This window comes from Ursus americanus, chromosome 22, assembly GCF_024610735.1.
Source record: "Ursus americanus isolate L20-20 chromosome 22, mUrsAme1.1.p, whole genome shotgun sequence".
In the NCBI taxonomy this organism is placed as follows: domain Eukaryota; kingdom Metazoa; phylum Chordata; class Mammalia; order Carnivora; family Ursidae; genus Ursus; species Ursus americanus.
The window spans coordinates 37681272-37694570 of record NC_142148.1 but is presented as its reverse complement, the minus strand read 5'-3'; the positions used below and the strand labels follow the sequence as shown (position 1 = coordinate 37694570).

The following is a 13299-nucleotide window of genomic DNA, read 5'->3' as shown; positions in this document are numbered from 1 at the left end:
CATTTTATCCATTTTACATCTACACTGCTTCATCATTGTAGATGAAAGCCAGCTTCCTCCCCTTTTTCCTTGGATCCCTGAACTATCTGGTATTCAATTTCCTATATCCAAGGAGCTTTGTTACCATTGCGTATGCACTGCTTATTCTTTCCTGAATGCTTTCATTCTTACCTTTTTGGTATGTGTAAATGTGTGTGGTAAGGTTCAGGCCGTACTTAGGCAAGTCAGTGCAGAGACTACTGTAAGCATTTTCCATTTGTTCTCATGCATTTTGCCTTTCCCTGATCTAAATACCACACACATGAACTCCAAAAGACTTGCTCCTGGAGCAACTCCAAGCTGGCATTGTAAAGAGAAGGATTTTATGAAATTTCCCTGCTTCTTGTCCCTCGTGACTAGTGGGCCAGAACAGTTCTCAACAGGAAAGTCAGAATTGCTCAAAATTATTTCCTGGTTGTTACAGCCTTTTAGCACTGACATTTTATTGATGAAAAAGAGATCAAGATGAATAAAGTCTATTATAGGATGTCAGATTCTTAGGAATTGGAAAGGGAAATGGAAACTTAGCATATTCTGCTTTTTATCATACCTGAGCGGTCATTTCTAGAAGATGATGGATTTTAGCCTTATCCTCTGATTTCAGGAAACCAAATTTATAATGGAGAAATGCAAAGCATTATAGTTTCCTTGTTCTCATTCCAAAGTGCTTCATTTGGCATATACAGTCTCGTCAGATTGTAGAACTCAGGGTAGGAGTCAAAGAGTAAGTTAAAAATGTTTTGATGGGTTGGGGTAGCTTGTTTCCTGGAATCAGCACATTTAAATTGTGAAGAAGTTTTCTCGAAAGGTAGTAGGAGAAGTTCCAAGGGAAGGTATAGATAAAATTTATTTGCTTTAATATACTTTTTGATTCCAGAGTGTATTCTAGGAGTAATCATTTGTATCGGCTGAAGTTGTTTCTTTAAAGGAAAAAGAAAAAAAGGACTGAGATTTTTTTTATGTAAAATTTAGGACCAAAAAATAGTATCTTGCCATATTTGTTTATTCATTCAATCAGTAAGTATTACCTACTAGGTGCTGAACACTCTGCTAGGCTAAAGATAGAGAGGTAACAATACAAGCAAGGTTATGTCTTTTGAGAAGTCTGTGGTATTAGGGAAGACATGCTAAACAGGTAAATAAGAATGTTGTGAGAATATGGTCAGTGTTTAAAAGAAAATAGGGTAACATAGATATAGATATAACTGAGAGGAAGAAGAGTAGCTTACTTGAGACATAAGGTAGGCAAAAAAGACTTTTCTGAGGTGATGACATTTGGCTAAGACCTGTAGAATGAGGAGTCCTGCATAAAGAACATTGCAAACAAGGGGTAAGTAGGTAGAAAGCTGTGAGGTGAGAAGGAATTGTCATGTTGGAGAAATTGAAAGACCCCAATGTGGCTGGAGCATGGTCAGAATAGTTTGGTATGAGGCCAGGCTAGGACGCAGGATCAACCCTGCAGGGTCTTGTGTCATGGCAACACATTTGGATTTTACTCTCCTGACAGTTGGAAGCCACTGAAGGGTCTTAAAGCAAGAACATGACCTGATCTGGTGTGTATTCTGGTTCCTGTGAAGAGCACAGAGTAAGCATTGGTGAGAGCTGGGAGACCAGGCTTTACAAGAGATGATGGTTGGTTTAGATAGCATGCCAATAATGGAATTGGAAGGAGAAGAGTAAATGGAATTCTAGATATATTTTGGACGTAGACTTGCTGACTTACTTGAATAAGGAAGAAATTTAGCATAACTCTAGATTTTTGGTTTGAGTCTCTGGAAGAATATTCTTCCATTTACTGAGTTAGGAAGGAATGTAGGAACAATAGGTTTGGGTGGGCAGTAAGGTCAATAGGTCCATTTTGGGTATAATCACTCTGAGATGTTGGCGGTATTAGATTACATTTATAAAGGAGTCTGGGCGATCAGCTGAGAAGTCAATGCAGATATAAACCTAGGAATTAATAGCATATAAATAGTATTTTAAACCACGGAACTGGAGGTGAAAAGCACTGATAAGAAAGGAGGATGCAGGATTGGACTCTGAGGTTGGGTAAAGCCTACACACGATACTATTACTCTGTCATACTGGCAAAGGTATTACTTGGAAGGTAGTGGAAACGTTGAAGAAACTGAGAAGGAGCAGTTGTGGAATAGGAAGAAAAGCATTAGTGTTTGGAAGGGTGTGTAGTTCAAGGCCCACAGTTGAGCAGGACAGAGACATTTTAAGCCAGATGGACTTGGATACATTTATAACACCTTTGCCCTTGGCAATCCCATAGAGCTAAATTTACATACTCTTCAAACTATGGAGGAATTGAGTTCATTAATTAATGCCAGACCTGGTGTTTGGCTTGGGTTAGGAGCCAATGTGAGTACTAGAAATCTTTTCTCATTTTTCCTTCTATTTTTCCCCCTACACTATAAACTTGCTATAATTTTTTTCTATTTTTTTCTAAACTGCAAACTTGATTATCAAATGAGAGTTTCAAAAATATAATGTATTTCTAGAATGAGTTAAAAGTTATTTTTTTCTTAGAAATGGAATACAGTTGACCCTTGAACAATATGGGTATGAACTGCACTATGAACCATGAATCCACTTTTACATGGATTTTTTTATGATGAATACAGTGCAGTACTGTAAATGTATTTTCTCTTATATTTTTTTATAACATTTTCTTTTCTCTAGCTTACTTTATCGTAAAAATATATAATACAAACAAATATACAAAATATGTATGAATCAACTCTGTATGTTATTAAGGCTTCAGGTCAACAGTAGGCTATTAGTAGTTATTTTTGGAGGAGTCAAAAGGTATATGTGGATTCTTAACTGTGTGGGGGGGGGGGGTCAGTGCCCCTAACTTCTGTGTTGTTCAAAGGTCAACTGTATTGGAAAAATTTGTTTATTGCTGTCTGATCACAAAATTCCTTGTAAGATTTTGTTTTTGAAGAAGTAGGAGTAAAATAAAGTATATCACATGTAAATATACCCTATTAAAATGTATCCTTTGTCTCAACAAGTTTAGATATTTGATAAACTACCATGAAAATCTAATGATATGCTACACATACTTGATTCATTCAGTCAGTATGTTGAGTGCGTATATCATACTGCTTGTATATGTTGGTTTATAATTTAAAGATGCTTTTATATGTATTCTGTCCTCTAAACTTCAGCCCACTTTATAGATGAGTAAATTGGAGCTCAAAAATCATAGCTGAATTGCACAAGGGCCAGTGGTAGATGGTAGAATCTCAGTCTTAATGGACTCTCTTTACTTTTTGTAACCCTTAAAGTATGTTGTAAAGACCAAAACCAGAGCCTGGACCCGTGTGTATTAGAGGTAGACATGGGAATTGCTGGATTTTCAAGCAAAGCCAGAATGCTCAAGTCCAGAGGATGATTAACAGACTGTATCTAATTATGGGCACTGGAACTTGCTACAAAAACAGTGAATTGCAAGGGGGCTTGCAGATACACTCCCGTCTGGTCAGTACTGAGACCGCATTTGCCCTCCAGTGAATTCTTTTAATTATTCTCGTAAGAAGTGCTCAGCTAAACCCTTTGGAGGAAGTTTTTTATGAGAGTACTTCTCAGACATTACAAGTAATGGAAAATGGAATTTCCTTTACAGATACTCCTTTTACAGGTCAACTTTTCGTAACACATCTTTTTCCATACATGTATTCTGTTACATTTTTTGCTTAAAGAGATAGTAGCCTTGGTAAGGATTTGTAGATTTATTTATTTAATCCATAACCTCTGATCTAGAATCTCTGTTAGTATTCAGTGTGTTAGAATCACCCGTTTGTACTTTTCACAGCAGTCCCAGGACACATGGTTTCTTACTTGCCAAAAGATTCACTGAAAAATAAAGAGAACATTTCAGAACAGGGACTTTCATTTCCCTAGTACTCTTTATGTAACTTAAGTCTGATAACTTTACAAAGAGAAAAAAAATGCTTTAAAAAAAAATTAAGATGATCTTGTTAACAGTGCAGAAAAGATCTCTACACATTATTTATCTTCTGGCTAAACAGTTTGGGCCAGGACAGTAAATTCTTTGTGAGCAAAGAAATGTTCATCATGTTAAAATTGGATATCATTTTTAGCCCTGACCGTTTTGGAGATTCTTTTTTTCCTCCTTTGCTACAGTCTTTCTTTCAAGTTTATTTTTATGACTTTTCACCAGGTTGTTATAAAATCCGGAACAGTTCATTGTGGGTTCTTTGAAATTATTTCCCACAGCTGTATATGAAGATCTTTATCTCCTTTATGTATTAATCATATACAGCCTGGTTTTTTTCCTGCCACAGAACGATCTTCTGCATATGTCACTTGTCCGTTCACTTCAAAAGGAGTCTTGCCCTGAGAACATAGGAGCAGAAGTAAACTTAGGGTATAGAAGTCAGACCCTAAGAAAGTAGAACTTTGATGATATTATATATAAATATACACATATTTTAAAATAGAGAAAAAGTTATCTGAAAGTAGATACATTTCCTGAAAAACATTTGAGATAGGAACAATAAAGGCTTTCACTTTAGGAAAAAGGGCTGTCTACGAATATTTCTTCCTGGAAGTGTAGACATATGCCTTGGTAACACTGAGCACTTTTATGCTAGCATTTTCTCTCCGCTGGGAATGGCTGCAAAAGTACAGCAGGGGCTTAATGCTCACGGAGCAGTTTCTAAAGCCTCTCTCAACTTTAAGGCTTCATTTTTTTCCTGTTACCCCTCATTAGCTGCAGTTCTTCAACCACTATATGCTTTGTGATTTTTTTTATTATTTCACGATAAAATGTATTTTAAACAGAAAGAGTTGTTACAAGGAGAATGACATTCGATAATAAAGAAGTGTTGTTTAGTGATTAGCAGTACAGAGCCCAGGGGTGCCCGGCTGGCTCTGTCGTTAAGTATCTGCCTTTGGTTCAGGTCATGATCCCAGGGTCCTGGGATCAAGCACCACATTGGGCTCCCTGCTCAAGAGGAAGCCTGCTTCTCTCTCTCCCACTCCCCCTGCTTGTGTTCCCTCTCTCACTGTCTCTTCCTCTGTCAAATAAATAAATAAAATCTTTAAAAAACAAACAGTAGCAAGCCTGAGCTGGACTGGTTGGGTTTGAATCATGGTTCCTTCACTTACTAAACTTCAGAGAATTACTTAATCTCTCTGTGCTTCAGTTTCCTCATCAACAGAATGAAGATTATAACAAATGATGGAATCTACCTCATAGATCATTGTGAGGATTGTAATAGTTAATATATGTAAAGTGAGTAGAACAGTACTACTGACTGATACACAGTAAGTGCTATGTAAGCATTAATCATTATTACCTTAAAGACTGTTGGTTTCTCTGTGTGGGAAGGACAGAGCACAGCTTAGTCAAAGAAGACAGCTTTCAGTAGAGAAGATTGGCATTGTGTAATAATATTCTAGAGTATCATGACATCAGAACATGTCTTTGTAGATTTCTGAAACTTCTTACTCATTAAACTAGTCTTTCATACTTTAGCACCTTGATACCAATTCCCTTTGCACCCCTCCCACTCCAACAGACACAAAAAAAGAAGAAAAAATAAGGCATCAGCATGATCACCAAGGAACCCAGGAACATCTTCTTTACGTGTAGTAATAGCAAGCACTTTATAGCACCATGTGTCAGGAGTTAACTGAGCCCTTCACATTTACCAATTTATTTAGTCCTGGTAGGTGCTACTATTACAATCCCCATTCTACAGATGAGGGCATAAGCCCAAACTGCCACAGCGTAAGTGTGGTACAGCTAGAATTTACATCAGGTCAGCTGCTTCAGGTTCAAGTGCCCTTACCTGCTGCACATGACTACCTCTCATTCAGGATGAGAACATCTCTTCTAACATCTTGTGGTCTCAAGAAGTCCCTGAGTCCCTGGAAATAAAGCAGTGCTACCAGTCAGGAGCCACTTTTACCATAAGTAGTTTTGCTTAATAATAGGGCTAGAAAGTTAACGGAAGATCAGTTTTGTCTTTAGAGAGGGAAAAGTTGTTTTTACTAAACTTTTACTCTGAAAATCTTACTGTAAAGATGAATTTTTCATTTTCCAGATGACTTTTTTATATACGGAATTTTTAGAGTTTATGTATTAAAATCACTTTTTTTTCTTTGTGATTTCTTCTCTTCTATGCTTAGAAAATATTTCTTCTATTTAAGATCAGGTAATTAATCTTCTGGATTTCTCATAGTGTTTTTTTTCATGTTTAACTTTTAATCCATTTGCATTTTATTTTCCTGTACATTTTGAGGTGAGGCTATAACTTGATTTTTTTCCCCAGAATAAAGCAGATTCCCCAGCACCAGTTATTGAATAATCCCTTCTTTTTTCCAGTGATGTATGATAGTGCATTTTATTACACACTAAGCCATATTGTTCTATTGTATGAATGGATCTTGAATTTTATCCAGTGCTTATTCTGTATCTATTCAGATGATCTCATCGTTTTTCTTTTTTAATTAATGATGTAATTATACATTATTTTCAGAAGAAATTCCTTCTTTATAATATTCAGTCACTGCATCCAGATGTATTTATTTCATTCATACCCATAGTTCTCTCCAGTGACATTTTTATTTACTTTTTTTAGTTTCTATTCATTTATTGATAAGATTATTCCTAGATATCTTGCATTTTTGTTCCTAGTGTAAATAGAATGTCACGGATTGTCTTGTAATTTTTTCACCCTTCTGTGTTGGTTTGTTGTGCCAGGTATAAAAGAAAAGAAAAAATCAACGAAATCTACAAAAGATGACACATCTCCAGTGGAAGATGCTGAAATAGAAAGACAAAAGGTAAAACATGATCATTGCTACATTCCTGCTGGATAATTGATATGTACAATTTAAATGAGGTTGTCTACATGAGTTTCTAGTGTCCCTAATAAAAAATAACTGATTTTAGCAATAAAATTTATAAATAAATTATAAAACACATAATTAAATATTTTAGCAATGTAGGTTTTTTTTTTAAAGATTTACTTATTTGAGAGAGTGAGCGTGGAGAGGAGGGGCAGAGGAAGAGAATTTCAGGCAGACTCCCTCCTGAGCAGGAAGCCCGATGTGGGGCTTGATCTCACAACCTGAGATCATGACCTGAACTGAAATCAAGTTGAATGCTTAACCACCTGAGCCACCCAGGTGCTCCTAGCAGTGTAGTTTTTATCAAACATTTTTCCAGCTAATACAAAGTTGAAATTTTATCTCAAACCCAAGTCATGTCCCTTTTTGATTTAGAGGAAAATAAGACACTATTAAAAATTCTTACTATAAGACCAAAAAAAATGCTACTATTAAAAGCTTGAAATAATATTGCCATAAGTTTAATTTTTTTGACTTCTTAAATTTAAATTCAATTAATTAACATATAGTATATTATTAGTTTCAAAGGTAGAGTTTAGTGATACATAATTTGCATATAACATCCAGTGCTCATCACACCACGTGCCCTCCTTAATGCCCATCACCCAGTTACTCCATCCTCCCACCCACCTCTCCTCCAGCAACCCTCAGTTTGTTTCCTATAGTTAAGAGTCTCTCACGGTTTTTCTCCCTCTCTGATTTCGTCTTATTTTTCCCTCCCTTCCCCTATGATCCGGTTTCATTTCTTAAATTCTACATATGAGTGAAATCATATAATTGTCTTTCTCTGATTGACTTATTTTGCTTAGCATAATACCTTCTAGTTTCATCCACTTTGTTGCAAATGGTAAGATTTCTTTCTTTCTTTCTTTCTTTCTCTCTTTCTTTCTTTCTTTCTTTCTTTTTCTTTCTTTCTTTTTTTTGATGGCTGACTAGTATTCCATGTGTATATATACCACATCTTCTTTATCCATTTATCTGTCAATGGACATCTGGGCTTTTTCCATATTTTGGCTGTTGTGGACATTGCTGCTGTAAACACTGGGGTGCAGGTACCCCTTCCAATCACTGTGTTTGTATCCTTTGGATAAATACCTAGCAGTGCAGTTGCTGGGTCATAGGGTAGCTCTATTTTTAACTTTCTGAGGAACCTCCATACTGTTTTCCATAGTGTCTGTACCAGCTTGCATTCCCACCAGCAGTGTAAGAGGGTTCCCCTTTCTCCACGTCCTCACCAACATCTGCTGTTTCCTGACATGTTAATTTTAGCCATTCTGACTGGTGTGAGGTGGTATCTCATTGTGGTTTTGATTTGTATTTCCCTGATGCTGAGTGATGTTGAGGAGCTTGGGACTTCAAGATAAAAAGCTTTTGCACAGAAAAGGAAACAGTCGACAACACCAAAAGACAGCCTACTGAATGGGAGAAGATATTTGCAAAGGTCTTATCAGATAAAGGGCTAGTATCCAGAATCTATAAAGAACTTACCAAACTCAACACCGAAAAAACAAATAATCCAGTCAAGAAATGGGCAGAAGACATGAACAGACATTTCTCCAAAGAAGACATACAAATGGCCAACAGACACATGAAAATATTGCCATAAGTTTTAATTCAGCCTGAATCTGTCCTATAATTCAGACTTTGTTTTTGTGTTGTCATGTGCTAATTTCTCTTACTATTGCAAAGAACATAAAGGTAACGTACAAAATTAAAGTCTTTCTTGGAAATGCAGTGACCTTTATGTTTCACTGACTCCAAAGATCCATGGCACAGATTAATATGTATTTTTGCTGAGGCAGGAGTTGGAGTCAGTAACGTCTCCGTGACCAGTGTTCATGTCACTGCCTAGGAGTGAGCCTAATTGGTCACCTAAACTGCATGATGATAATGCATCTTTTCTATCCTCCATTTATTGCACATACAGTAATACTCATAGAGTAAAGGAGTGCGAAGAAAATCTTTCTTTTGTGGAAAATGGCCCTAAAAAGAAAGCCAACTGCAGGTGCCAGTGATGGAAGTGAAAGGAAATCAAAGCAATCTAGGGAGGCCTGGGTGGCTCAGTCGGTTAAGCATCTGCCTTCAGCTCAGGTCGATAATCCCAGGGATCGAGTCCCACATTGGGCTCCCTGCCCAGCAGGGAGTCTGCTTCTCCCTCTGCCTGCCACTCCCCCTGCATGTGTATGTGCGTGCTCTCTCTCTCTCTCTGACAAATAAATAAATCTTTAAAAAAATCATAATGTAATCTAAAGTGGTAGTATAGAAATTTTCACCAAAGTTTGGCAGTATACTCTGTATTTTCTCTAGTGTACATGGTTGTTTACTTAGTTCCTCAAGGTTCATGTTTAAATCCATGGTTGGAAGAAAATTCCACTGTTTAGTGGAAACACATATTTCAGAAGCAAATATTAAGATCCTGCCTTCATAGAAATGTGTCAGTTTTGAAAAAGTAAAGGCAAAAAAAAAAGCAAAAGAAAAAAAATTCCTTGCTGTTAAAGCACGTGTTTGGAAAGCATAGGTTGTTTCACAAAATACTACATGTTTGCTAAATATAGTGTCATTGCTTGAAAAGACCAAACTAAGTGAAAATGAGAAATTGTTATTTGGGGGTTTGAGGAATCTTTCCTATAGCCTGTTAACCAGTTACATGAAGTGAAATGTGGTCTGGGTTTGGGGTTTTTTTTTTTAAGATTTTATTTATTTGACAGAGAACAAGCAGGGGGATCAGCAGGCAGAGGGAGAGGGAGAAGCAGGCTCCCCACTGAGCAGAGAGCCCAATGCAGGGCTCGATCCCAGGACCCTGGGATCATGACCTGAGCCGAAGGAAGACACTTATGTGACTGAGCCACCCAGGCACCCCTGTGGTCTGGTTTTTAAATACAAACTTTCACTCCTCTCCTGCTCTTGGTAATGTTGCTTCTAAAAATTTTATCTTACTGCTCTACAAAGATCTCTGGGTTTCTTTATGAGTTTTGGTAATCCACAATCAGTTTATGGGTGACAGATGTTATCCCAGAGCATTAGCGACTGGGTTCTCCTTTCCTAGAGGGAGTATCTGTGCCCCATACTTCTGCTTGGGGAAAAAAAGCACTGTTGTATATTTGATCTTTCTTTTTCTCTCTCCACAGGCTGAAATGGCTTTGCTCATGATGGATGAGGAGGAAGAGAATAAGAAACACTTCGATTACAACAAGATTGTAGAGCACCAGAATCTGAGCAAAAAGAAGAAAAAACAGCTTATGAAAAAGAAGGAATTATTAGAGGATGACTTTGAGGTAACCAGGGACATCTCTTAAAGCTGGTGTTGAATTTAAAGTTGGCTCTGGAGATGAGCATTGAGCACAGCCAAAGTTAGCCTGAAATGTCTTAGGAAGGGCCCATAGTGGAGCCAAAGCTGCCATCTTTTAGTCCAAAGTAGGCAGTTTATCCCAGGGTGGATCAAATCACTGTTTAGGTGAGCACCATGTGAAGTATTGGCTTCTTTTGGTTGCACCAAAGCTGTGGCTGTGCTTTTTTTTTTTTTTTTTTTTAAATACCTAGCTTTTAATGTTAGGATCTCATGCAGAATCTCATGATGGGAAAGATATGCATACTCAAGCTTGACTGAGAAAGAGCAGGTGCATGTCACACACTCACTGTGTACAGCGGCCACTGCAGTAGGCCATGCTTTTTTTATTGCTATGTCTCTGTTTCCGTCCCTCCCTCTTTTTCCTCTTTTTGCTAATAAGAACCTATTCCTAACGGCCATTCACTCCTATGTGCGAGTCTGAGCCTGTACAAAAAATCTGCAGACTGCTGTCAGCAACTACTTAATGACTTCTGAGAGTAGGCCTTAAAACTCCATTGAAAATCTGTGGGAAAACAATTTTCTAATGAATCAATACAAAACACTCATATTTGTATTTTATATAATCAACAGCTCACTTTCAAAATTCTGCCCCATTTCTGGGCCTTTTGATTTACTAATTGTTTTCCTTTTGGATTTGCAGGTAAATGTTAAGGATGCACGGTTTCAGGCAATGTATACCTCTCACTTGTTCAATTTGGATCCTTCAGATCCTAATTTCAAGAAAACAAAAGCTATGGAAAAAATCCTTGAGGAGAAAGCCCGGCAGAGAGAACAAAAAGAGCAAGAACTTACTCAGACAATAAAGAAAAAAGAGAGTGAAATTCAAAAGGAACCACAGAAGAGATCCATTGATCCTGCCTTGTCAATGTTGATTAAATCTGTAAAAAATAAAACAGAGCAGTTTCAAGCAAGAAAAAAACAAAAAGTCAAATAGCTGTATGTTGTTTCTTTTTGGATTGAGAATGTGTTCTCCTAAAGTATAATGAAGTGATAGAGGGAATATTTATTGGGAACAAAGCTATCTTTCAAGAATATGAATAAAATGTTATTCTGACCATTGTAAAATTTCTCTGCCTAGATAACAGTTTGACGTAATTGTGAATGATTGACAGATTTGTTCTGTGTATTTCCACAGATTAATCATAATTAATTTAATTAAATTGAAATCTAGGATTTATTTAATTTTTGTATTTTATGAAATTCAACCATTCTAGTAGAAACTTCGCCTAATTTTTTAAAAAACTTTATAATTCTATGTAAAAAAAATAAAGCAGTGCTCAGTTCTTAAATCTGAATAAGAGTTAAAATTTGAAAATATGTATATGCTATACATTAATTTCTCTGGAAACAGGAGGCAAATTTAGGTATCTATGTAAATAATTTATTTTTCTAGCCATAATGGACAGAAGCCAATAACTTTCTTTACTGTTTGTTATGTTTATTATAGTTTGTTTATGAAATTAATTTGTAAATAAAAGTGTAAAATATTTTTATTATTTTGTGTAGGTTTTATTTCATTTTATGCACCTTAAATAAGCCACTCTCTGAAAAAATACCTGAAAAGTGACTAAGAGGACAATTCTGTGAAGAGGCAGTTTCAGGTTTGCATTGTTCATAATTGTATTTGAAATGTTCATGAGCTCTGCAATGATTTTTCTATTTGTAGTAACAGAAAATTCTGTCTGCCCTTCAGATTTTTGGAATGCTTAGAAGGGTGGACATGCTGCCATAGAGTTTAAGGAATCTTAATTCCTTTTAAAATTAAAGTACATCTTTAAGGCCTTAATACTCCTGGATCTCATCTGGTCTGTCTTATAAACTATTAACCATTTAGAGAGGAGAATTAGGTGTGCTATATAAATAAATGAAAATAAAAACCAAAATGGTCACTTGGGACAAATGATAAATATGGTAGCTTCTGAAAAGGCAGTAGGAATTTAGCCAGGTTCGTTTTTAATAGTAAACGACATTTTTGGTATAAAAATTCAAGCCTACTAATGTAGTATGTGTTTTCAAGAATAAAAGGATGTAAAACTCAGGAATATGAAGATAATAAGGGTGTATAAACAGTCTCTGAAAGAAAAAAAAATATTTAAATTGCTTATTGTAACAGAGAAAAATGCAGAATATTGTTCAGGAAATTGTGGGGTGGTTTTCTTTTTTTCCATAAAGCACTGGCATTGTTAGGTAATTCAGCCAAGTAGAGCAGTGTTCCTGTTGATCTATCCGTGAACTTCCCAGTATTTACTCATCATTGAAAAAACCATGAATCTTAATATGTTAATGAATACAGTATAGAAACAGTTTTATAATTACTCATATTTCATGTATGCAAGGAAAAAAACTTGTTTCCTTTAAGCTGTTTAATCATAATGTAGGGATTACTCAGAGTTTGATTTTAAGATTCCTGTGAAACTTAGCCCTTTGGTTTTTGGTTTGGTTTGGTTTGGTTTTTTGTTTTTGAGTTCTATGTTTTAAAGTCGCTGTTTTTAATTATAAACCTCGTTTTACAGTCAGGCATGTAATTGCTTATAACAAATAAATTGAGCTTGTAAATTTTGCATAGCCCTGGCTCCTTTTCTCAAAGAGTTGATATTTTATTAGTTAGAAAAAAAATAGCATTATCAGGTGCAGCGTTAAATAAACATTCCACACAGAGTGTTAAGATCTCAATAAATAATTGCTGGTAGTAAAAGGATACAAAATGTCCGCTGTCAAAATTCAGCATTTATGGAACATAAGAAGTAGGAAGATCGGTAGGAGAAGAAAGGGAAGAAGAAAGGGGAGGTAAACAGAAGGGGGAATGAACCATGAGAGACTATGGACTATGTTGGTGCTATGCTTTGTACTGAAGTTAGTTTATGCCAAGGGGCGAAGGAGCTAAGGGGCGGGGGAGGGAAATGGCACCAACCCGCTCCTTTGTCCCTGGAGAGGGGAGTCCATGCCTGCTGCTCTCAGGGAAGCACTCCAGAGGAGCGAACAATTTCCCCTCCTGGATCACAGGCGTTTTTTCAGAT

The 13299-nt window shown here is 36.4% G+C and overlaps 1 protein-coding gene across 2 annotated transcripts in view; it reads left to right on the top strand.

Annotated features, from left to right (window-relative positions):
- ESF1 (ESF1 nucleolar pre-rRNA processing protein) overlaps nucleotides 1-12841 on the top strand; it is a 63178-nt gene extending 50337 nt beyond the window's left edge. For both annotated transcript variants that reach the window (XM_045809222.2, XM_045809214.2), the window contains exons 12-14: nucleotides 6785-6867; nucleotides 10062-10208; nucleotides 10923-12841. In XM_045809222.2, coding sequence (XP_045665178.2) covers nucleotides 6785-6867; nucleotides 10062-10208; nucleotides 10923-11216 — 524 coding nt within the window. In that variant the 3' untranslated portion in view covers nucleotides 11217-12841. The remainder of the gene's footprint in view (nucleotides 1-6784; nucleotides 6868-10061; nucleotides 10209-10922) is intronic.
- The last annotated feature ends 458 nt before the right edge of the window (nucleotides 12842-13299 follow it).